Here is a 25,957-nt window from a genome sequence, read left to right as displayed (position 1 = left end):
GGGCCGTACGTATAAAGCGACAGAGTAGAAGTGCTGATCTAGAATCAGGTACCCCCTTTCCATGTGATCTTGTTCATTATTATCCAAAAACTAAAACTGATCTTAGATCAGTAATCATACTCTGATATGCTCCAGGAATACGGACCCATAACCTTCTCTGTGGTACATAATCTTTATGTGCCAGGCAAAATTGTTGCCCCAACACAAAAAGCTGGGCATGTCTGGTGTATTATAATGCACTGTATGTGTCAAGTGGAACAGTGTTTACACATACCAACTGAAATGCCAGAGACAAAACAGTTGATTTGTGATCCTGTAGCTATCTATGTCAGGCATGGTATTTTCAAATGTCAAGCTGTACAATTGTCTTAATGTGTGGGGAAATCCTAGATTCTGTGTAGAATTCCTATGAATATTTCTTATTGTCCATTTCCCCTTCACTTTAACCCTTACCGCCCGACCTCATTCATAACACTTAATTATTCTACCTTTTCAAGTGTGCATACAGTACATTAGCCCTATCTGTATCAACCCTCCAAACTCCAACTTGTATCTGCTTGTTCTGATATACATTGTCATTGACAGGTAGAAAGCGACATGAGTGATGGGCGATGTGGGTGATATGGGCAACATGGGCAATATAGGAGATATGAACGGTGTGGATGATATAGGCGATATATAAGCGATATCTGCGATATAGATGATACAGACTATTATAGACGATAAGGACAATATGCGTTACCCATGGGTGTTCCTACTCCGTAGGCCTTGGAGTCGATGAGGCCCCCTATCTGGGTAAGGTTGCAGTTGCGCTGGGTGACAAACTCAATGGTGGTGGACTCCATGAGGAAAGCGTAGTCGGAGGTGAGCACGCGCTGGATGCCCGCGTCTATGTTTTTCACAATCACAGACGTTCTCCGGCTGTTCATGAACTCCCACATCTTGTCGTAGGTAGAGATCTTCGTCTTCTGTCAAACCACCGGAGGAAGAAAAGAAAGAGAGGTTAAAGAAATCCACTTCTTCTAATAATAATTGATTGGATTCATATACCACTGGCCTTTTCCAGTATCAATCAATCAATAAAATTGGTTTATAAAACCCTATTTACATCAGCAGATGTCACAAAGTGCTTATACAGAAACCCAGCCTAAAACCCAAAAGAGCAAGCAATGCAGATGTAGAAGCACGGTGGCTAGGAAATACTCCCTAGAAAGGCAGGAACCTAGGAAGAAACCTAGAGAGGAACCAGGCTCAGAGGGGTGACCAGTCCTATTTCGGCTGTGTCCGGTAGAGATTATAAGAGTACATGGCCAATACTTTTTTAGTACCTTGAACTGAGGGGTTTATTATATTTTCTTGCTGGCTTTCCCTACAGCAGATAGTTATTTGAGGGATACCCACAACCACAACACCGCAGAAGACCACTTGTCACAGTTAGCCCAATGGTTAGCCCAGCTAGCTACCTTGAAAAAGTTCATGGTAGATCCGTCCTCCACCACTCCGTACAGGATCTTGGTCTGTTTGGCCAGGTCATCGGCCGAGTCGATGGGTGACTCCATGCGCTCCACGGTGAGGAAGGCAGCCAGGTTGGCCGTGTAGGAGGAGATGATAATGAGGGTGAAGAACCACCAGATGCCCCCCACGATCCGGGTGGACAGGGCCTTAGGCATGAGCTCTGAGCCTGGGTAAGGAGGGGATGATAGGGGTGTAGGGAGTGGAGACACATTTAAAGACTTCCATAAGTTGCAGCAAGGGTGTATGGAGAAGATGTCTACATAGGCAACATCCACAAAGGACTTAGTGGGGGGGTTATATTGTGCTCTGTGGATCATCCGGTGGTAGCCTGATTGGGTCTGGAATCCAGGCCCCTGGGACTGTCCGTCCAATAGTAAGAAAGTTTGCTAGGTGTTGTACTTAAGCCGCTCCATTATGTATTGGGAGTTGGACAGTAGGGGATTGATTTCACGGACCTAGATTAAGCCTACTCCTCAACTAAAAAGCATGTCGAATGGAGAATATCCATTGACAGATCATTTTAGTCCTTAAATAGGCTTCATCTGGGTCCAGGAAACCGGTCCTAAAGGTTTACTCATTTAACTTACCGCCCGTCAACACAAATCAGTCACTTCTTTAAAGTTACATGTTTACATTTCACAATAAAGACTTTAGTGGAAACTGAAAACCTGGTTGGGTCTGACTGTCATGTACCCAAGGTAACCTCACATCCTGACCCCACGTCCCACTACTCTCTGGACGCTGATTTGTTGCGGGTAATGGGAGAGGACTCTGGGTAGTGGCACCTGACACCAACCTGTTCTTGTTCAATAAGTGCAGCATGGCTAGTTGGTAAGAGATAAGTCATAGCTATAGGCTAGTTCACTGGTTCTTTATTCTCCTTTTCACACTATCATGCTCACTCAAACATGCTTTGATATTTTCCTTTCACGTTGTCCTTTTCAGCATTGTTCCAACTATGGTGGATGCGTAACCAGGCCAGCACAGACTCTGCTCAGTCGTGTGAAAAGGGTATCTGTTACACTGAGACCCTTACCATTAAAAAAATATATATATATATACTGGGGGAGGGTTGCAAGGCGACCCCATTTAATCTATATATAGTAACTTAATTTCTCTGCAATTATCTTTCAAGAATAGAGGAACCAATCTAAATGTAAATGGCTGTTAAAGTAGCTACTCAAATGTATTACTTCGATGAGGACTATAACTTTTATGTTCATTCAGTTGCAATAAAACTAAAGGAGACACCTTCACTGTAATGCTAACTTCTGGCCACGTAGCACAAAATATACAAAATAATAATAATTTGAAATAATATACACTGAACAAATATGTAAACGCAACATGCAAAGAGTTCAAAGATTTAACTGAGTTACAGTTAATATAAGGAAATCAGTCAATTTAAATACATTCATTAGGCCCTAATCTATGGATTTTAAATGACTAGGAATACAGATATTAATCTGTTGGTCACAGATACCTTAAAAAAAAAAGTAGGGGTGTGGATCAGAAAACCAGTCAGTATCTGGTGTGACCACCATTTGCCTCATGCAGTGTGACACATCTCCTTCACATAGAGTTGATCAGGCTGTTGATTGTGGCCTGTGGAATGTTGTCCCACTCCTCTTCAATGGCTGTGCGAAGTTGCTGGATATTGGCGGGAACTGGAACATGCTGTTGTACATGTCGATCCAGAGCAACCCAAACATGCTCAATGGGTGAAATGTCTGGTGAGTATGTAGGCCCTGAAAGAACTGGGACATTTTCAGTTTTCAGGAATTTTGTACAGATCCTTGCGACATGGGGCCATGCATTATCATGCTGAAACATGAGGTGATGGCGGTGGATGAATGGCACGACAATGGGCCTCAGGATCTCATCACGGTATCTCTGTGCATTCAAATTGCAATTGATAAAATGCAATTGTGTTCGTTGTCTGTAGTTTATGCCTGCACATACCATAACCCCACTGCTACCATGGGGCACTCTGTTCACAACGTTGACATCAGCAAACCGCTCGCCCACACAACGCCATACGCCAACGTCTGTCATCTGCCCGGTACAGTTGAAACCGGAATTCATCCGTGAAGAGCACACATCTCCAGCGTGCCAGTGGCCATCAAAGGTGAGCATTTGCCCACTGGTGAGCACGACGAGCACACAGATGAGCTTCTCTGAGACGGTTTCTGACAGCTTGTGCAGAAATTCTATGGTTTTGCACACCCACAGTTTCATCAGCTGTCCGGGTGGCTGGTCTCAGAAGATCCCGCAGGTGAAGAAGCCGGATGTGGAGGTCCTGGGCTGGCATGGTTACACGTGGTCTGCGGTTGTGAGGCCGGTTGGACGTACTGCCAAATGTTCTACAACGATGTTGGAGGCGGCTTATAGTAGAGAAAGGAAAATTAAATCTGGCAACATCTCTGGTGGACATTCCTGCAGTCAGTATGCCAATTGCATGCTCCCTCAAAACTTGAGACATCTGTCGCATTTTGCTGTGTAACAAAACTGCACATTTTAGAGTGGCCTTTTATTGTAATGATCATGCTGTTTAATCAGCTTCTTGATATGCCACAACTGTCAGGTGGATGGATGATCTTGGCAAAGGAGAAATGCTCACTAACAGGGATATAAACAAATTTGTGCACAACATTTGAGAGAAATAAGATTTTTGTGCATATGGAACATTTCTGGGATATTTTATTTCAGCTCATGAAACATGGGACCAACACTTTACATGTTGTGTTAATTTTTTTGTTCAGTATATTTTCCTCTCCAGCTTGCGTCTCTGTTCTTTAATTTCGATCAGAAAACGATGTAGCAACATTATTCTTGTTCCCACTTTAAACCAACTACAACTTTTAACGCTAAATTATGCCTTCATAAACCCTTTATAAGCCCTGTGTAGTTGCTTCATAACTATTTTTCTTTCCACCTAGCAGCACACACCCAGAGGCCCCTGTGTCGCCCGGAGCCTGGCCTAAAACCTTGGACCCCAGAGAGAGTGGGATGCGGAGATAGCCACAGCACCAGCAGGCTGAGGCAACTACCTTGCTGCATGAGTGCCCCGACGCCGAACCAGAAACTATTGAGCAGTGTAAAATTGTTTTCCACCACGTCCGAGTCCGGGTTGCACGGATGGGGGTTGTACCACTCGTACGGGCTAAACCTGTGGTGGAGAGAGCACACAGACACTAAGATCAGTCAAACAGAATAACATTCATGGCTGGGATGGTCTAGTTGTTAGTGCCTACAGCACACATCTGCCGGTGTCAGCATGGGTACAAATCCGACCGACTTCTTTTGACACACACCCCATCTCCTCGACAATCTCTCCTCTGTCCAATAGAACACATACAATACCTTTACATTAAAAAACAAACAACATTCGAGCTTCCCTAAACAGACAAAAACATGATGTGCAAATCGTGTTATTGTAAGGTGGCAAAAACAATAGAAGCTCCTATGATCCTCTACTATGCCCTTTGGGTCCCTTGCTCCTCTCGAGACCAAACACAAATAATTTACCCTTTCACCCAACATATTGACGTATTCAAATGCCTTCAGTTTGTTGTGAGAGGCCCAATCGATGGAGTGGGATAACCCTGTCACTGGAGATAACGTCCCCATCCCTATTCATCTTTGGAACTAATTGAGATTTATCAACTGGAAGATCCTTTCTGATTCCCCCCTGGTGGTTTGAAGCCCCATCACCCCTCCACAATTCAGCCAACCTGTCTTCTTCCATCCATAGTCTTCCTTGCACACGTCTAATCCTCCTCCCCCTCCATTGCCTGACTCACTTTCTCCTTTTTTCCTCCCCATCACTCCCTCCCTCCCTCCCTGCTTCTCTGCCCTCTAAGGGCGACCAGGGATATTCTTAATTTATTATGTAAATGAGAGTGGAGTCACATTAGCAGTAGGCGATTGGGTTAGTATTAAGCATCAGAACCTGGGCCCAGATTCACAAAACACTTCTTAAGATGGTTGTTGGTAGGCAACCGCTTTAGCTAGCTATCTAGCTAGCAATGGCAATCATGTTAGCATATTTCTTACTAAGATTACTGTTCTAAAACATGTTCTTGGGTTTAAAATAATCAATACTGAAACGTTCAGATGAAGTTTGTGAGTGAATTAAACATGTTTAATTGCTTTCATGAGCTTTTTCTCTCACTGCCCTGAGTTTAAGACAAGGGTTAAGCTATCTAGGAATTAAGAACATTTCCAATAACTTTATTTTCAACATTCTAATTTCTTCTGAACTTTTTGCTTAAGGAGAAACATAAGTAATAGCGCAATAACATTTCCAGTAACCTTTTTGAGGAATAGCAACTTTGCTTAACTTTCTTCTTAAATCTATTGTTAAGGAAAAAATGGCAGTTAAGAAGAAATGTCTTCTTAAGAAGGTTTTGTGAATCTAGGCCCTGATTGAGTTTGTTCTAGAGAAGTGGAAGAGTGGAGGGAAGAGGAGAGCACCCAGCTCATATTTGTATAATTTGTTGTATTGTTTTGTATTTGTATTCTTCAGGTTAGTATTCTTCAGGAACCTGTGCTTTAACTTGGCATATGTGAATAGGGTGGCAATCGTCACCTACACAACATCAAATATACAGAGAGCTATAGAGACACCCATGGGCTGGGGCTTTGAAAAAAACATCAGGGCTTTGTTCCAATCTCCATACTATCACTATGTCACGTATACTCCCTCTCTGGCCTCTAGGTCACCAGGCTGCTCTATATTACGCACACCTGTCACCATCGTTACGCGCTCCAGCTCCTCATCAGACTCACCTGGACTCCATCACCTTCCTGATTACTTCCCCTATATATGTCACCCCCTTTGGTTCCTTCCCTAGGCGTTATTGATTATGTTACTCTGTTCCTGGCTGTGCGCTACTCTTGTTTTGTGCCATGTTTTATTTATCATTAAATGCACTCACTGTACTTGCTTCCTGACTCCCGGCGTACATTGTAACACACTATAATTAATGTACTCTAAGTGGTATGGACATTGGAACACAGCCCAGGTTTAATGTCCTGCTCATTGTTTCAGAATAAATTCCTAGTAGTTACTGATGTTTGACATTGATATATACTAGGCTACTCACATGAATAGGATCAGGGAAGTAAGGGAGGGTAAATGCATGTAAATACCGTTTACACACATTTTTATTTAGAAAATAGTTTTTTACGCACCTATTACGCCAAGTTAGCGTAGTTTGGATAAGCGTTGTTGAGCATTTACCAACCTTTGTGTTTACCATTACATCCCTGATTAGCATACATTGTAAACTGTAATCAGAAAAACTTTGCTTAGTGTTTATGGTTTGCTGTATAAAGAAAAGTTTATTCCACAAACATGATGAATTGCGGGCCATTTATGGAGTATTTATTTAAAAACCAGTTTGGTATGTGGATCATCCCAAACTGTACTCTATTCCCTATATAGTGCACCACTTTTGACCAGAGCCCTATGGTCAAAAGTAGTGCACTATATAGGGAATAGGGTGCCATTTGGGATGTGTATCATTTAGCCTTCGCTTTACTGCTGCTACAGTCTACATGGCATTCATTTCTGTGGACACGGCTGTGATGACACGCTATAATTCTTCCTCAGCCCCATCGGGCCGCCTGATTGACCGGAATCTCAATGAGCTCCGTCTACTTGTAAACGCCAGAGACCGTGCGCCGCTCAATGTCCCCTGTGGCGCGGTGTGCTATGTGACATTGTGTGACAGTTTGAAACTGTGTGCGTGTGAAAGGAAGCGATTGTGTGTGTGAGGTTTCTCTGTGTGACCTTTTGGTCTGCGTTCCACCCCTGTATTTCTCTGGGTCTTGTTCTGCACACTGATTGCTACAGGAGAGAAGTGTCCAACAGGGGAATGTAAGGTCACCCTGTGCAGGCAAACACACATGCACGCGCGCACACACACAGCACAGACAGGGGACATGCAAAATTCCACACAGAATAACAAAAGGATTCCTCCGCCTCTTCTCCTCCTCTTTCTCATCCTCCTCTCCTATCCAGGGTCACAATAACCCAAAAGGCACCCTCCTATCATCTGTCTGCTGGATTCAATTACTCTAGCCAGCTTTATAGATCTGTTTCTTTTCTTGTCTCAGGGCATCTGAGGAGAGGTGTGTGTGTGAGAGAGATAGAGATGACAGGAGCCTTATTGTGAATGTCACATGCATCGTCCAAGTTTACTGAGATATCTTTTGTGACTTAATACGCGTGTGTTCTATGATTGAGGACACCCTCTGAGTGAATAAAGAAAGAGCAAAGAATTAACTAAATTTTGTAGGAAACAGCTTAGAAATGAGAGAAAAATACAATTCTGTCGATTGTAGGAAAATACTTCCTTTTAGCCCTTCAGATGTGGGTCGAATGAGCTTTTAAATCCTTAGAGATCTGAAGTTTTACTGCTTTACTACTGAGATATCTCCATCTATGGCTGCACTACCGGCTCTATTTGGAGGGGATTAACCTCTTAAGGATCGGACCCTATCTTTCCCAATTTTTTGCATACCCAAATCTAACTGACTGTAGCTCAGGACCTGAAGCAAGGATATGCATATTCTTGATACCATTTGAAAGGAAAACGCTTTGAAGTTTGTGGAAATGTGAAATGAATGTAGGAGAAAATAACACATTAGATCTGGTAAAAGATAATACAAACAAAAAAACAAGCGTTTTCTATATATTTGTTTTGTTCCATCATCTTTGAAATGTAAGAGAAAGGCCACAATTTAAAATTGCAGTTTAGGCGCACTTTAGATTTTGGCCACTAGATGGCAGCAGTGGATGTGCAAAGTTTCAGATTGATCCAGTGATGCGTTGCAATACTAGACTATTTTGTATAAAGTCTGCCCAAATGTGCCAAATTGGTCAATTGATACATTTTCAAGTTACATAACTATAGAGAACATATAAAAATGATATGGTAATACAAAATGTAAGTTTACACACTCCCAGGAATGTCATACATGATAGTTCATTAACTTATACACTAACTTTCACACATCTAGGTGGCCGGGTGGGGTGGGTGTGGAGCCAGAGACAGCAGGGGTTCAAACTGTAGAACCCAGTTCCTACATTAGAAAATAAAAATGGATTTTATCATACAAAACTATGCTCCATTTTATCTCTGGGACCCTTAGGATGACAAATCAGAGAAAGATTACTGAATATAAGTACATTATTTACCTTCAGAGGTGAATGTATCAAACCAGTTGCCGTGATACGTTTCTTGTTGTTGTGCACTCTCCTCAAACAATAGCATGGTATTTTTTCGCTGTAATAGCTACTGTAAATTGGACAGTGCAGTTAGATTGACAAGAAGTTAAGCTTTCTGCCCATATAAGACATGTCTATGTCCTGGAAAGTTTGCGGTTACTTACAACAGTCATGCTAATCACATTAGCGCACGTTAGCTCAACCATCCCGTATACGGGACACCGATCCCGTAGAGGTTAAAGAAAACAATATCCTTGACATATAGGGACTTAACCAATCAATCTGTTTGTTGAGTGGTCAATACTACTATTATGAGAGAGCTCAGCAAGTTGACGCCTGGACAGAAATCAGCACATCAGGCTTAGAGGTATTGCACATCCACACCCATATGGAGGAGAGAGAGGAAGAGTTATCTGATAAAGAAGACTATAGTATAGGCAATATTGGTGTGATTTACCGGGTTCAAACCCAGGTTCCCTGAATTTCCATAGCACTATTATAGCCTACTGAGCTAAAGCCTCCAAGACCAAGTCTTCAGGTTTCAAGCAAGGTTATTCATCACTTATTATTATCATATTACTAGAGTGTGGTTAACTGAACCATTTCCGTTATGTTGGCACAGAGTTCTGTTGTGGATCTGTTATAATAAGCACAATTTCATACACACATAATGTTGACACACAAACATGCTTGCACTCAGACAATGTTGCAGCTATATCTGGGTTCATTTTACTGTGTAAACGTAAGACCATGTAAAGGCTACATTGAAAATATAGAGAAACTTACCCAACATACCTTCGATAAAGATGACAATAAAACAAGTGCATATTCTGAACCAACTTAGGTGACAGTTGTTGCCTTCCTTTCAGGTGATCAAAAGGCCAGTAACATTTGGAAAAAGTATATTAACCACAAAACTCTTGGGGTCAAACCAAAGAACACTCAACAGCTGGCACCCCAGAGTTCTGGGGTTAATGAACACTTTTCTACATAGGATTAGTAAAGGCTTCAGGGGAATTCTACTAACCAGCGGGCAACATTGGGCATGGGATGTCATAATGGCGTCATATTGTTGTTGTAAACTGGTTTTCTGGATCAGATTACAACCATTTAAAGACGTATTTTTCTGGTTGCGAAAAATACGTCTTTAAATGGTTGTAATCAAATCCAGAAAACCAGTTAGCTATATAGCTATATAAACATACTGTACTCAGCTCCTAACGCTGAACAAAGCAATATACAACCAAAGGCCAGACAAGGCCATAGGATACTTATACAGTTTCCCTCAGTCTGAGGGCATGTCCACAGTATTTAACATAAGAAATCTTTACATGAGCTTAAGGGCATATACACTGCCTCAGTCAGCCGGACTTCATTCACACACTGTCAAAGCTTTCCTGTGGGGCATAGAGTTTGTTTCACAGGTAGAATAACTTCACACTCTGGGCTTGTACTAGTATCGTAAGAGGGAGAGAAAAGCCACTGTCTGGTTTGTGAAAGTGAGCGGTGAGGGATGGCATGTTACCTGGCTATGACAAACAGCACACAACTGACACCCAAGTAAGCCAGAAGAATATACATCCAGATATCGGGTGAGAGGGGGTTGAGGAAGGAGAAGACGCCCGGGTTGGTTCCGTTGGGCTTGCGGTAGAGGATACTTATCCCCAGGGTCATGAAGGGCTTAGAGAAGTCGATGACCTTCTCCCTCACATAGGTAATGGCCAAGGGAGCCACCACTAGGTCTGCTTTCTGTGGACAGAGATGGGGGAAGGAGTCGGAGTCCACCAATCAGAGGCTGTGGAATCACATCAGAACTAATCAAATTAGGACATTGGGAGGTGGGTATAGTCCACCAATTAGAGGCTGTGGTATCACATGGGCTCCCGAGTGGCGCAGCGGTCTAAGGCACTGCATCTCAGTGATTGAGGCGTCACTACAGACCCCCTGGTTCGATTCCAGGCTGTATCACAACCGGCTGTGATTGGGAGTCCCATAGGGCGGCGCACAATTGGCCCAGCATCGTCCGGGTTTGGCCGGTGTAGGCCGTCATTGTAAATAAGAATTTGACCGAAATAAAATTAAAACCAATATAATTAGGACATAGATTGGGGAGTGGAGCTAGTCCACCAATCAGGGCTGTAGTATCACATGAGAAACTATCAGATATAATTTAGGATCACCTCTCTGTCAACACTTTGACCAGTCACTGAGAATGTGAGGAAGATCCAAGAAGGACAAGGGAAAATTATAAACCGTGTAGTTTGGGTCCTGGATGCTGGTATGATGCATAAATACTTGTTTACTGTTCTATTTATGTTGGTAACCAGTATATAATAGCAATAAGGGGGTTTGTGGTATATGGCCAATATACTGTACCACTGCTAAGGCCTGTATCCAGGCACTTCACTTCGCGTCGTGCCTAAGAACAGCCCTTAGCCGTGGTATATTGGCCAATATACCTCACCCCCCCGGGCCTTATTGCTTAAATATATAACTTGTTCTCAATGACTTACCTTGCTAAATAAAAGTGCTATGTAAGAAATCTGCAAGAGTTGGTGGGAACTGGGAAGTGAAAGGACTAAAAAGCATCCTTATTATAATTGGTGCACTATAGACACAAACAGACCCTATAAAGTCAAAACCTCTGAACCTATTCAAAGACCATGCTCCATTGTATCCATTATCCGCCAAACCGTATGCTCATCACCACGGCAACCCACCAATAACCACCACGGTAACCATGACAACAGTCCACTCCTCCACTCCACTACTCACGTGGTCCATGAGCTCCCTGACCATGCCATTCCACTGGCCCGTGCTCTCCTCCAGAGCCCCATACTTGCCGTCCTCCACCAGGCGCACCTAATAATAATAATAACAGTGATATTAATTATAAAAGTAACAACTACAACAGGAATAATAATAATATATGCCATTCAGCAGACACTTGTCGTAGTACGTGCATTCATTTTCATACTGGCCCCCCATGGAGATCAAACCCACAACCCTGGCATTGCAAGCCCCATGCTCTACCAACTGAGCCATATGGAAAGCCACTCACCTCATAGCGGAAGCCCAGGATCCCCGAGAGCTCGCGGAGCAGGTCGATGCAATAGCCCTCGAAGCGGTCGTTTCCGTACAGCGGCTTGTCGGACTTCTTGAACATCACATAGGGCTCCACCTGTTAAGGAAAGATGGGGGTGGGAGGGATGGGGAGAGGTAGAGGGAAGGAGGGAGGATGAAGAAAGGAGGGAGAGGGAGGTAAAGGGGGAGAGAGGTAGAGAGGGACAGGTAGAAAGGAGGAAGAGGCAAATGGAGGGGGTAAGAGTAGAGAGAGGGATGAGAAAAGACCAAGGAGTGATGGAGGGAGAAGAAGAAAGGAGGGAGAGGCAAATTAAGGGGATAAAGACAAAGGGAGGTGGTAGGATGCGAGAGAGAGGTAGAGATAGGGATGAGAAAAGACAGAGATGATAAAGCAGAGCAGGACGGCAACAAAGAGTGGCAAAAAAAGGACAAGAAAGAGAATGATGATAAAAGAGAGCAGAGAGAAACATACATCATACTCCAGCTATGGGGTAGCCTAGCGGTTAAAGGGAACTGACATCTGTTCATATACAGCGCATTCGGAAAGTATTCAGACCCCTTCCCTTTTCCACATTTTGTTACGTTACAGCCTTATTCTGAAATTGATTAAATAAAGAAAACATTCTCATCAATCTACACACAATACCCCATACTGACAAAGCAAAAACATTGTTGTTTTTCTATGAAAAAACTATTATAAAAAAGATACCTTATTTACATATGTATTCAGACCCTTTGCTATGAGACTTGAAACTGAGCTCAGGTGCATCCTGTTTCCATTGATCCTCCTTGAGCTCTTTCTACAACTTAATTGGAGTCCACCTGTGGTAAATTCAATTGATTGGACATGATTTGGAAAGGCACACACCTGTCTATATAAGGTCCCACAGTTGACAGTGCATGTCAGAGCATGAAACCAAGCCATGAGGTCGAAGGAATTGTCTGTAGAGCTCCGAGACAGGATTGTGTCGAAGCACAGATCTGGGGAAGGGTACCAATTCTGCAGCATTGAAGGTCCCCAAACACAGTGGAATCTTCATTTTTAAATGGAAGAGGTTTGGAACCACCAAGACTCTTCCTAGAGCTGGCCACCCGGCCAAACTTTGCTATCGGGGGAGAAGGGTCTTGGTCAGGGAGGTGACCAAGAACCCAATGGTCACTCTGACAGAGCTCCAGAGTTCCTCTGTGGTGATGGGAGAACCTTCCAGAAGGACAACCATCTCTGCAGCACTCTACCAATCAGGCATTTATGGTAGAGTGGCCAGACGGAAGCCATTCCTCAGTAAAAGGCACATGACAGCCCGCTTGGAGTTTGCCAAAAGACACCTAAAGGACTCTCAGAACATGAGAAACAAGATTCTCTGGTCTGATGAAACCAAGATTGAACTCTTTGGCCTGAATGCCAAGCGTCATTGTCACGATCGTCTAATGGAGAGGACCAAGGCGCAGCGTTGCGGGTGAACATATTATATTTATTCAACTGATCACACGATCAAAACAAAGAACGAAACGTGAAGTCCTTCGATACACAACCAAAAGGAACAAGAAACCACAAAACACAAAGTGCAAGACAAACAGTAAAATATGGCTCCCAATCAGAGACACCCAGCTGACACTCGTTGCCTCTGATTGGGAGTCACTCAGCCCAACATAGAAAATTAAACATAGACTTACACACCCTGGCTCAACATAACATAGTCCCCAGAGCCAGGGCGTGACAGTACCCCCCCAAAGGCGCGGACTCCGGCCGCGCCAAACAACCACAACAGGGGAGGGACCGGGTGGGCACTCCGCCTCGGCGGCGGATCCGGCTCCGGACATGACCCAGGCACGGGTTGTGCTGGACTGACGACGCACACCCCTGGCTTGATGCGTGGAGGAGGAACGGGCCGGACCGGGCTGACGAAGCGCACCCCTGACTTGGTGCGGGGAGCAGGAATGAGCTGGACCGGGCTGACGACGCGCACCACTGACCCGGTGCGGGGAGCTTGGACGGGCCGGACCGGGCTGGCGACGCGCACCACAGACTTGGTGCGGAGAGCAGGAACGGGCCGGACAGGGCTGACGACGCACACCACTGGCTTGGTGCGGGAAGCTTGGATGGGCCGGACTGGGCTGGCGACGCGCACCACAGACTTGGTGCGGAGAGCAGGAACGGGCCGTGCCGGACTGACGACGCACACCACTGGCTTGGTGCGGGAAGCTTGGATGGGCCGGACTGGGCTGGCGACGCCACGACTTACCAGGCCGGCTGGGCGCGCCCTACGACTTGGTGGGAATGGCAGGAACAGGCCGGGCTGGGCTGACGACGCGCACCACTGACTTGGTGGGAATGGCAGGAACAGACCGGACCGTACTGGGGACGCGCACCACTGGCCCCACGCAGGGATCAGGAACGGGCCGGACCGGACTGGTAACACACCCCAGTACCTCTCGCCGTGCCTCCACACTTTCCCTCTCCTCTGTGCCCAGTGGCCCCCCTAACCTGGCGGCCTTCTCTGCCAACGCTTTGCACCGCTCTAACCCGTACACCTGCTGGCCCGACGTCGTGAGCCCCCCCCTAAAAATTTCCTGGGGGTCTCTCCTCCCTCTTGCCAGACTCGCAATCATCTCCTCCCACGTCCATCCTCTCTCCTCGTCCCGCTGCTTGATCCAGTCGAGGTTGCCACGGAGATCTGCCAGCGATGGCTCCTGAACACGCTGCTTGGTCTGGTTAAGGTGGTTTCTTCTGTCACGATCGTCTAATGGAGAGGACCAAGGCGCAGCGTTGCGGGTGAACATATTATATTTATTCAACTGATCACACGATCAAAACAAAGAACGAAACGTGAAGTCCTTCGATACACAACCAAAAGGAACAAGAAACCACAAAACACAAAGTGCAAGACAAACAGTAAAATATGGCTCCCAATCAGAGACACCCAGCTGACACTCGTTGCCTCTGATTGGGAGTCACTCAGCCCAACATAGAAAATTAAACATAGACTTACACACCCTGGCTCAACATAACATAGTCCCCAGAGCCAGGGCGTGACAGTCATGTCTGGAGGAAATCTGTCACCATCCCTACGGCGAAGCATGGTGGTGGCAGCATCATGCTGTGGGGATGTTTTTCAGCGGCAGGCACTGGGAGACTAGTCAAGATCGAGGGAAAGATGAACGGAGCAAAGTAGAGAGAGATCCTTAAAGAAAACCTGCTCCATAGAACCTCAGACTGGGGTGAAGGTTCACCTCCCAACAGGACAACGACCCTAAGCACTCAGCCAAGAAAAAGCAGGAGTGGCTTCAGGACTAGTCTCTGAATGACCTTGAGTGGTCCAGCCAGAGCGCGGACTTGAACCCGATTAAACATCTCTGGAGAGACCTGAAAATAGCTGTGCAGCGACGCTCCCCATCCAACCTGACAGAGCTTGAGAGGATCTGCAGAGAAGAATGGGAGAAACTCCCCAAATACAGGTATGCCAAGCTTGTAGCGTTATACCCAAGAAGAGGCTGTAATCGCTGCCAAAGGTGCTTCGATAAAGTACTGAGTAAAGGGTCTGAATACTTATGTAAATGTGATATGTCCGTTTTTAATACATTTGCAAACATTTCTAAATACCTGTTTTTGTTTTGCATGATGGGTTATTGTGTGTCGATTGATGAGGGGGGAAAAAAACTATGTAATCAATTTTAGAACAAAATGTGTAAAAAGTCAAGTGGTCTGAATACTTTCCGAATGCACTGTACACCCTCAGGAAGAATATGATACCTTGTTTTTTACATTGTCTGATAAGCAAGCACTTAGTTATGGTCATTTTCACGTTTTCATACTTTCATAGAATGTTTGGGAATGACATAGAGTAAGGCATTTGTGAAGATTCTATAGCAATAGAGAGTGGGAAAGCAGTTGTGCGTGTGGAGAATTTATAGACACTGCAGTAAATAAAACGTAAGAAAAACATATCAGTCTTGTCCAGGACTGGACTGTACACAGACCAGTGCGCCATAGCCAATCAGAGCTACAGTAGGCCTATATGCAAATAGGCCATTTGCCACACGGGCCTGCCATCATTCACTTTGAACTGGACTTTGTGTTTACAGGAAGTAAGAATAGTGCAACTTAGATCATTAGAAAGCATTCACAAAAAGCCACAAAATACACCAGAATCAATTTCTGCAAATATGTAAATACCACGGGAGTTCTCTTACATTTGTTAACTTTACAGTCCTATTGATCAAACAACTATGAACAGGTAGGCTATCGCTCCCTCAGTTGCTGATGCACATCAACAACAATAAGATAAACAACTAATGTTAGCCAGAACGAGATGAGCAAAAATCTGACGAGGGAACAGTAGATAAAACCTCAAACTTTTTCAGCTTGTAGTTGGCCGTTAAAATTGCACCAAAAAATTACGGAGAATAGCCTGCTCACCCTTCTGCAACTTTCCTGCCAATGCATGGTTGTCCCAACCCACGTTTTGACAAGTGAATGGGAACTTGCCTGCCTGCCCTCCCATTTGATCAATGCCAAAAACATTTGATTGACAACTAAGAGATATGCTAATTGTGGATAACAGTCGTTGAAGTTCAGCACAGCTAACTAGCAAAGTGATTCACTTTTCTTGCTAGCTAACCAAATGACACAAGCATCTCTAGTTGTAGCCACTGAAAAGCGATATGGTGGTAAAAAGTTTTTGTCCAAAATATTGAGTCCTTGAAGCTGAAACAGTGCATCCCGAATGGCTGGAGGCAGCAAACAATGTACCAGGCTAGCTGTGATTTACAACCTGATAGCAATATTTGTTGGACTACCAAGAAATGTATTGGTGAATTATATTAATTATCCATTGAACTGCATCCATCTATTCTGGCAGCAATGCCTTACTCTACGTCATCGATTTTTTTGTCAAATAGAACCTATTTTTAAAACCTCTTATGAAGTTGGTTTTGTAGCATAAACTGGGACTTTTAGATTATTATTGTCTGTTTGTTTCATATCTTCAAAATAGTTAAAACGCTGTCAGTTCCACTTTAAAAGCATTGGGCCAGTAACCGAAAGGTTGTTGGTTCGAATCCTCGAGCTGATTAGGTGAAAAATGTGTCAATGTGCCCCTGAGCAAGGCACTTAACCCTAATTGCTCCTGTAAGTCGATCTGGATAAAAGGGTCTGTTAATGACTAAAATGTAAAATGTCTATGTATGTTCAAGAGTATGCTAGACTATGAAGTCCTATCCTTGAATTCTCTGCCACCCTAGGTAATTCAAGCTAGCAATAAAACCAGATTAAAAAACCAGATAAAAAAACACCTTACGGCATAACGGGGACTGTAAAGAGACACACAGACATTTTTATATATTTTGCATTGTATTATGTATTGTATTATTTAGTGTTATGTACAGTATATTATGTATTTTATGTATTCTATTTGTTGTGTTTGGTTTCCTGTTTGGACCCCAGGAAGAGCCTTGGCAGTAGCTAATTTGGGATCCTAATAAAATACTAAATCCTAAAATTAATAGTACTGAATGTAGTGTCCACCCACTCTGCCAGAGTGGGTCAAAACTCGCTTTGGTGATGAAATTTCACTTCTTTATGTTATGAAATACATTTTACCAAGACAAATAATATTCTTCATGTTCTGAATTGTTCAGTGGGGTCTTTCTCTAACATAGGATTAACATTATATCCAAAAAGTCGGATTTCGTAACCTAATACATCCGATAATAGGCACCGAGCTCTGTTGACAGAGTGGTGCCGCTTTCTCGCAACGACTTTAACATTTTACATGTTGTGGTGGTTGTCTGCAAAGTTGTTTCCGTGGGTCGCAAAAAGCTAAATTAGCATGACACGAGCTGAGTTAAATGTAAAAGGCTTTGAAAATAAAAAGCTTGCAGTATGCTCTGTGCTTATTTGACATTACACAGAGATACGCTTGTTTTTGTGAGACGTCTTCTAAAAAGAACAGGAATTTTGCATTAAGAAAAGCATATACTAAAATATGTCTCAAAATCGATATCTATCTTACTTCAATATTGTTTTATGTCCTCTGGATTCGAGAAGAAAGATGACGAGTTCAATGGTGAGCTTGTCAGTTAGCCTTAATTCTCGCACAGCATCCAGCCTAGCAGACGCAATGCTATTTTCCAGATTTTTGACTACTTTTTTTTCTCTGGCCTACATTGATTTAGTCACCCTCATTTTGGCCATTCTACAAGGGTAAAAACTTTTGAACAGATTATGATAGAGGCATGAGGTTTGGACCATTGGTTTTTCTTAGAGGAGTATCTACACAATTAAAGGAAAGGTTCACCCATTTTGAATGTTATATTGTTTTTGTGCATCTCTGAGTGATGTTCTATCGATTCCCTGGGTCATTTCATGTTTTCACATGTATCTGAGTTATTGGCGTTCAAAATGGCAGAAATCCGGCCCGTATGACATAGCACTGTGATAAAGTCCCTCTCACTACACTGGAAGTTAATAGGACTACGACTTTAGATCACGAAAATGTCCATCATACATGTCAGATTTCAATACTGGCCGATGTCATAACTCGGGAGGATGTCTTCTCTCGAATGAGCTATTTATCATATTTTTGCGATATTCCTACATCGAGAAATGTGTAATTTAACAGAGGGTTTAGCTAATTTTTCCTATTTGTCTAACTCTTTAGTCCAGGGTGCAATGCATGGTGCCGTTGCCAGAGATATTATAGAAAGGAGATAGGAACCCAATGAATGAAGGAACAACCCACCCAGCAAACTGTCAACCAATCGCGTTCACGTTGTCATGCTGTGTCACGCGGTTGCTAAACTAATCATCACGCAATCCCTTCTCAAAGTCAGTGTATATGTCGAGAACCGTGCCTATTTTCCTCGAAAGTATGTAATGTCACAATTCCAAAGCAATTCGATATTACAGATAGCAAGTTAATTATCTCACATCTCTGGAAAATATTTGTAATGTTGTACTTCTTGTTGATGAAATTCGTGCTAATGTTGGATTTTTGAGCTAGCGCCCAGTAGACTCCCATGCGCTACTTGTCCCAGAATCGCCCAGAATGCACTGTGCGGCCCATTAACGTAGCATGGGCAATGTTTCCCATCTCCTCAAAAGTATATCTGCCGTTGCGAATGTCAGACTCCACTCTGAGGAGATTGCAGACTCCTAAATTGATAGTGCAGTTTGTTTAGGCGATTTTACATCAACATTTATTGACAAAATGAAATATTTGTTCACAAAAAATATTGTTCTCACATATTAGTGTTATTTAACACTCTATATTAAAGGAGTTAGTGGTTTTGGGTAGATTTTTCATTTAACATATTATTTTAACCATTGGTTAAAAAATGCGTTTTGATTGGACACCCTACTGAATGGGTTAAATCTCTCCTCTCAGTTGTCATGACTTCAGTGATCCTGCTGTGTGCATGTGTAGGGCAGCAGAAAGACAGAGAACACGCCAAATGTGTGTTTACCAGTATGGTGGAGACACGGAGGGATTTGTTATCCAGAGAGTCAGTGATGTTGGTCGTCTTGCTCTTGTGGTTCTCTGTCATGTTCAGGCCACTGGGAGGGTCCCATGTTCCAATCTGTTGGGGACACATATGATCCCCTCATATGATAAAATGGTACTGTATATTCATACATACACACAGACATGAGTTCAAAAATGTGAACACACGCACACACGCACGTGCTCAAGCACACACACACACACACACACACACACACACAGCAGTCTCCAGCACCTTACCAGTGTTAACATACAGTCGCTAGTGAAAGTCTACACACACCTTGCACAGTCTTCACATTTTGCTGCTTTAAAATATAATCTAAAAAGGGATTACATTGGATGTTTCCTACCAATCTACACAACCTACTCCACATTTTCAAAGTAAAAGACAAATTATAGAACATTTTCCAAATTAAAAATAATAATACATACATTTTTTTTTTTTACAGACGATCAACAACATTGCATTCACTCCATATCACTGGCCTGTATGGCAAAGTTAAAAGAAAGATGCCTGTGTTTGGTTACTACATGATTCCATATGTGTTATTTCATAGTTTTGATGTCTTCACCTATTATTCTACAAGGTAGAAAATTGTAAAATTAAAGAAAAACCCTTGAATGAATAGGTGTGTCCAAATGTTTGACTGGTACTGTATGTTGCTTAAGAGTTTTGCAATGTTGGCCAACTCTTTTTCAAAATGATTCACAGCTGTAATGGCTGCCAAAGGTGCTTCCAGCAAGTGTTAACTCTGGGGTGTGAAGACATGCACATCAAGACATTTTAGCTTTTTTTTTTTTATTAATTTGGAAAATGTTCTATAATTTTCAACATGTGGAGTAGGTTGTGTAGATCTGTTGGGGAAAACATCTAACTTAATCCCTTTTTAGATGTAATTTTAAGGCAGCAAATTTGAAGACTGTGCGAGGGGTGTGTAGACTTTCACTAGGCACAGTTGAAGTCGGAAGTTTACATACACTTAGGTTGGAATCATTAAAACTTGTTTTTCAACCAGTCCACAAATTTCTTGTTAACAAACTATAGTTTTGGCAAGTCGGTTAGGACATCTACTTTGTGCATGACACAAGTCATTTTCCCAACAATTGTTTACAGACAGATTATTTCACTTATAATTCACTGTATCACAATTCCAGTGGGTCAGAAGTTTACATACACTAAGTTGACTGTGCCTTTAAACAGCTTGGACAATTCCAGAAAATGATGTCATGGCTTTAGAAGATTCTGATAGGCTAATTGACATCATTTGAGTCAATTGGAGGTGTACCTGTGGATGTATTTCAAGGCCTACCTTCAAACTCTGTGCCTCTTTGCTTGACATCATGGGAAAATCAAAAGAAATCAGCCAAGATGGAAAAAATGGTAGACCTCCACAAGTCTGGTCCATCCTTGGGAGCAATTTCCAAACGCCTGAAGGTACCACGTTCATCTGTACAAACAATAGTATGCAAGTATAAACACCTTGGGACCACGCAGCCGTCATACCGCTCAGGAAGGAGACGTGTTCTGTCTCCTAGAGATGAACGTACTTTGGTGCGAAAAGTGCAAATCAATCCCAGAACAATATCAAAGGACCTTGTGAAGATGCTGGAGGAAACAGGTAAAAAACTATCTATATCCACAGTAAAACGAGTCCTATATCGACATAACCTGAAAGGCCGCTCAGCAAGGAAGAAGCCACTGCTCCATAACCGCCATAAAAAAGCCAGACTGGTTTGCAACTGCACATGGGGACAAAGATCGTACTTTTTGGAGAAATGTCCTCTTGTCTGATGAAACAAAAATAGAACTGTTTGGCCATAATGACCATCGTTATGTTTGGAGGAAAAAGGGTGACGCTTGCAAGCCGAAGAACACCATCCCAACCATGAAGCACGGGGGTGGCAGCATCATGCTGTGGGGGTGCTTTGCTGCAGGAGGGTCTGGTGCACTTCCCAAAATAGATGGCATCATGAGGAAGGAAAATTATGTGGATATATTGAAGCAACATCTCAAGACATCAGTCAGGAAGTTAAAGCTTGGTTGCAAATGGGTCTTCCAAATGGACAATGACCCCAAGCATACTTCCAAAGTTGTGGCAAAATGGCTTAAGGACAACAAAGTCAAGGTATTGGAGTGGCCATCACAAAGCCCTGACCTCAATCTTATAGAACATTTGTGGGCAGAACTGAAAAAGCATGTGCGAGGAAGGAGGCCTACAAACCTGTCACGAAAACAGCCGAGGCTGCCCCTCCTCCTTGCTCGGGCAGGCTTCGGCGTTCGTCGTCACCGGAGTACTAGCTGCCACCGATCGATGTTTCTGTGTTACACTAGTCTTGTCTTTATTAATCACACCTGTTACCCATTATGCTTATTTGTGTCCCTATAATTACCTCTGTTTTCCCTCCTGAGTTTGTGCGTGATTGTCCGTTGTCTTACGTCGTTTGGTGAGCTGTTGTTCTGCTCTTCCCTGCGTGGAGGGTTTGTTATGGTTTACTTTTGTTTAGTAAATCCATTCATTTTCTCAGTTCTGTGTGCTGCGCCTGATTCCGTTTCACCACTTCACCCAGACGTTGACAAAACCTGACTCAGTTACACCAGCTCTGTCAGGAGGAATGGGCCAAAATTCTCCCAACTTATTGTGGGAAGCTTGTGGAAGGCTACCCGAAACGTTTGACCCAAGTTAAACAATTTAAAGGCAATGCTACCAAATACTAATTGAGTGTATGTAAACTTCTGACCCACTGGGAATGTGATGAAAGAATTGAAAGCTGAAATAAATAATTCTCGCTACTACTATTCTGATATTTCACATTCTTAAAATAAAGTGGTGATCCTAACTGACCTAAGACAGGGAATCTTTACTAGGATTAAATGTCAGGAATTGTGAAAAACTGAGTTTAAATGTATTTGGCTAAGGTGTATGTAAACTTCCGACTTCAACTGTATGTGTAAACAGCAAGTTCTGTAGTCAAAAATATAACATGAAATGATCCCAAGAAAATAACTGATGTCATTATATTCAAACAATATGAACCAACCAGAAATAATGCTGATAAGATACAAGGAAATAGAGTAAAGTATTATGTCATTATTCAAGAAACAAAATAAAGTACATTATGCAAAGAGTCAAATAATTGTACACAGTGTTGAAACTTCTTAATGAGTGACAACAGAACAAGACAATTTACAATTTTAGATGAAAAATCAAATACACAAAACATGTTTTATACACTCAGTGTATATTATCGTATACAAATGTTTGCAAGGTTTTGAATGATTATGTTTTAGTCATATATTATTTATGTTTGGGCTTCTCGTGGTCAATTTACAGTCAACAAATTATTTGTAATTATGTTCCAGCCCCCTGACCATCCGCTCAAGAAAAAATGGGTTAATAAAAACTAGTTGATGATCCCTAGTCTAGAGTCACATCCACTGACCATATCTAGACAGAGACCAAATGACAAACCATGAAGAAATTCCTTGCACCCTCGCGACTTCGGTGGAAGGATCTCCAATCAATCCTGACAAGGCCAAAAAGAAATCCGTGCCTCGCTGGAAGCCACGTCTTCCACTGGTAATAAGTGTGAGGCTCGGATTCATTCCTTCAATTTAATACCGCTCTTCACAGAGCCCAGGAACGTGCGGCTCGGAGGCCAAACAGGTGATATACCTCGTTTCCTCCTTCAGGGACCAGTAGTTATAGTCATAACATTACGTTCCCTTTCAGTCAGTCATATTTGGTACAACAAGCCGACCCCAACAGATACTAAATGAAACGGCCCATGGCAGACCGCCCACACCTGACCCCGCCAGATGCGGCAGTCTGGGTATAGCGCACACGGCATGCTGCCTAGTGACTTTCCGTGCCGTAAGCATACTGTGGGCTACACTGTGAGCAGAGACATCCAAGCGATAAAACCTCACAAAAGTGTGTGGTGATGCCCAACTCGCCGCAGCACAAATATCTCCAACAGTCAACCCTTTAAACAACGCCCAAGAGGCTGCACGACCCTTTTTGGAGACCCTGTATACCGCCAGGTAACCCTTGCCCCTTGCTGCTATATGCCAGTGGGAGAGATGTTGATTAGAGAGCGGCCTTCCTTGAGCTGGATTTGCAAAACAGACAAAAAGCTGGTCACATAACTGGATATTCCGGATCCGTTCAATGTACATGCGTAAAGCTCACACCAGACACAGGGCATGTAACCTCTGTTGCTATTCAGAAGCAAAAGGAGGAGGCGAAAAGAGAAATAGCTAATGTAGAACATAGCCATGACTTTCGGGGCGAAGGCCACATTTGGACACAACGCCACCTTAGAGTCGCCCAGGGCGAACTGAGTACAGGAAGGGTGTATGGATAACGTGTGGAGGTACCCAACACCTTTAGCCAAGGCCAAAGCCATGAGTAGGGAGGTTTTGTAGGAGAGGATCTTCAGATCCAGAGGCTCAAAGGGAACCACACACAGTGCCTCCAAAACCAGCGTCAAGGCCCATGTAGGCGTGATAGGTTTACAGACCGGCCTGACACGCCATACACCTTATAGGAACCGCACAACCAGGGGGTGGGCCCCCATGTGACTCCATCAATTCCCACATGACATGCTGAGATAGCCCGTCCCTGCTCAAAAAGCTCCTGTAGGAACATAAGGATGTCCTTCAAAGAGCACTGAAAAGAAACCTGCCCTTTATCTTGGCACCAGAGCTTAAACGCTTGCCACTTATATGCATACAGCCCTCTTGGGGAAGACGCCCAAGCGGACTGAATGGTAGAAATAACATTTGGAGGTTAACCTCTGGCCATCAGATTGGCCCTCTCAGGGGCCAAGCCCATAGGAACCAAATCTCCGGCGTGGGCCCCCGAAGGCATGTTGGGGACTGATTTAGGTGGCGAGATGCATCCAAGCGCGTGGCTAGCACCCAGCACTGGAACAGCCACATCAATAGCAGTCCCAGGGGAATGACCACTATCTTAGAAGCCATCATCCCCAGTAGGCGCAGGAGCTGGCGAAAATGTACTGCGCGCACATCAGAAATTGGGCCAAGCAGAGCTGCAACCCGGACCCCCTCTCCGGGGATAGAAAAGCACAATTTGCACATGAGTCTAACTCGAGACCCAGGAATGGAATGCACTGCTCTTTATTTTTTTGGGAGACTGAAAATGGGACACCAGCCTGGATGTGTGTAACACTGCTTGTTCTCTTGACTCTGCTGCTATTAGCCAATCGTCCAGATAGGCCAACACCCTCAGACCCTGCCTCCATCACCTTTGAAAAGATGCAAGGCGAGAGGGACAAGCCTGAACGGGAGGACCAAACACTCGTAGGCTATTGCCTCGTAATCGAACCTCCAAAATGTTCTGTGACTGGGGCACATGGGCACATGAAAGTATGCATCCTTTAGGTCAATGGTGGTGAACCAATCGCCAGGACAGCCGCTGGTTTGTGAGCATTTTGGAGGTGCAAACTCTGAGATGCTTGCTGAGGACAAATAAGTCTTGGAACGGGCGTAAAGTACCGACCCCTTTCCGGAACCAGGAAATACCGGCTGTACCAGCCGTCCTGGATCTGACATAGAAACCACTTGGATTGTCCACGTCTGGAGACGGGAGGATATTCCCTCCCTCAAAACGGGCACTGAGGCCTCGGGAACAGTTGACTTGATGATGCCTTAGAAGCACGGGGGACGCACAAAAAATTGTAGCCTGTACCTGTTCGCATGATCCAGAGCAACATTGTGCATGCACACAATTGGTTGGAGCAGACAGCGAGCCTCCCGTCAAGTGCCAGCTGAAGGGGCAGAACGCCACCTTGTGTTCTGGGAAAGATTCGTTATTTTTTCCTTTCCACCACTCTCAACCACCATGTGTCTGAATATGGAGAAGGGACACTTTTCATTGCACCCACATGTGGGAGACGCAACACTTTTGACACCCGTGATCACTGTGGAACTTTGGGTTGACACAACTGTGTTTATGCGCCAAGGATTGCCTGAAGCTCGGTCTACTCTGGGTTTGGGGGCATACACCAATTGGCAGTGCCCCTTGGGGGTACTTCTGTCACAACTAGCCTCACTCCTGTTAACTGGCTGTCACCCAGTGTTGGGCCGCACGCATTAAAAATAGACCCAGGAGAAAACCATTATCATGAAGGTAATTATACCCACCAGTCATAGGTACCTGTGCCACAGCATCTTGTAACCCAGCGGGAAAAGGGAAAGACAGCTCTGAAAAACAGACCACTTCTGTAGTAACAGACAGGGGCGATTCGTAATTTTATCTAATTCCCAGGAATGAAACCAATTGCCTATAGAACCCATAATCTGTATCACCAAAAACTGGAGTGAAGTATTATGTAATTATTCAAGAAACAAGAAAACAGGGGGGAATGTAACTGTCAAGGAATTGTATACAGTGTTGAAATATCCAATATACTCCTACCGAAATGAGTGACAACAGAACAAGACCATTTTAAATTAGCTTATTTTACAAGTTGGAATGCTATATATACACATTTTCAGAAATGTTGGTAAATTAGCTATTATTGTTTAAATAATTTATTAAAGATATTGGTGTACAGTGCCTTGCAAAAAAGTATTCATCCCCCTTGGAGTTTTTCC

General features: G+C 43.7%; 1 protein-coding gene across 2 annotated transcripts in view; it reads right to left on the bottom strand.

Annotated features, from left to right (window-relative positions):
* Positions 1–25,957, bottom strand: part of LOC121549120 (glutamate receptor ionotropic, kainate 2) — a 192,226-nt gene that overhangs the window by 29,977 nt on the left and 136,292 nt on the right. For both annotated transcript variants that reach the window (XM_041860975.2, XM_041860976.2), the window contains exons 9-15: positions 19,301–19,414; positions 11,814–11,933; positions 11,528–11,614; positions 10,278–10,501; positions 4,566–4,684; positions 1,464–1,681; positions 743–968 (exon numbers count right to left, since the gene is read on the bottom strand). In XM_041860975.2, coding sequence (XP_041716909.2) covers positions 743–968; positions 1,464–1,681; positions 4,566–4,684; positions 10,278–10,501; positions 11,528–11,614; positions 11,814–11,933; positions 19,301–19,414 — 1,108 coding nt within the window. The remainder of the gene's footprint in view (positions 1–742; positions 969–1,463; positions 1,682–4,565; positions 4,685–10,277; positions 10,502–11,527; positions 11,615–11,813; positions 11,934–19,300; positions 19,415–25,957) is intronic.

Source organism: Coregonus clupeaformis, unplaced genomic scaffold, assembly GCF_020615455.1.
Source record: "Coregonus clupeaformis isolate EN_2021a unplaced genomic scaffold, ASM2061545v1 scaf0104, whole genome shotgun sequence".
NCBI lineage: Eukaryota > Metazoa > Chordata > Actinopteri > Salmoniformes > Salmonidae > Coregonus > Coregonus clupeaformis.
Note: the sequence above shows the minus strand (reverse complement) of the source record. Positions and strands in the feature narration are given on the sequence as shown.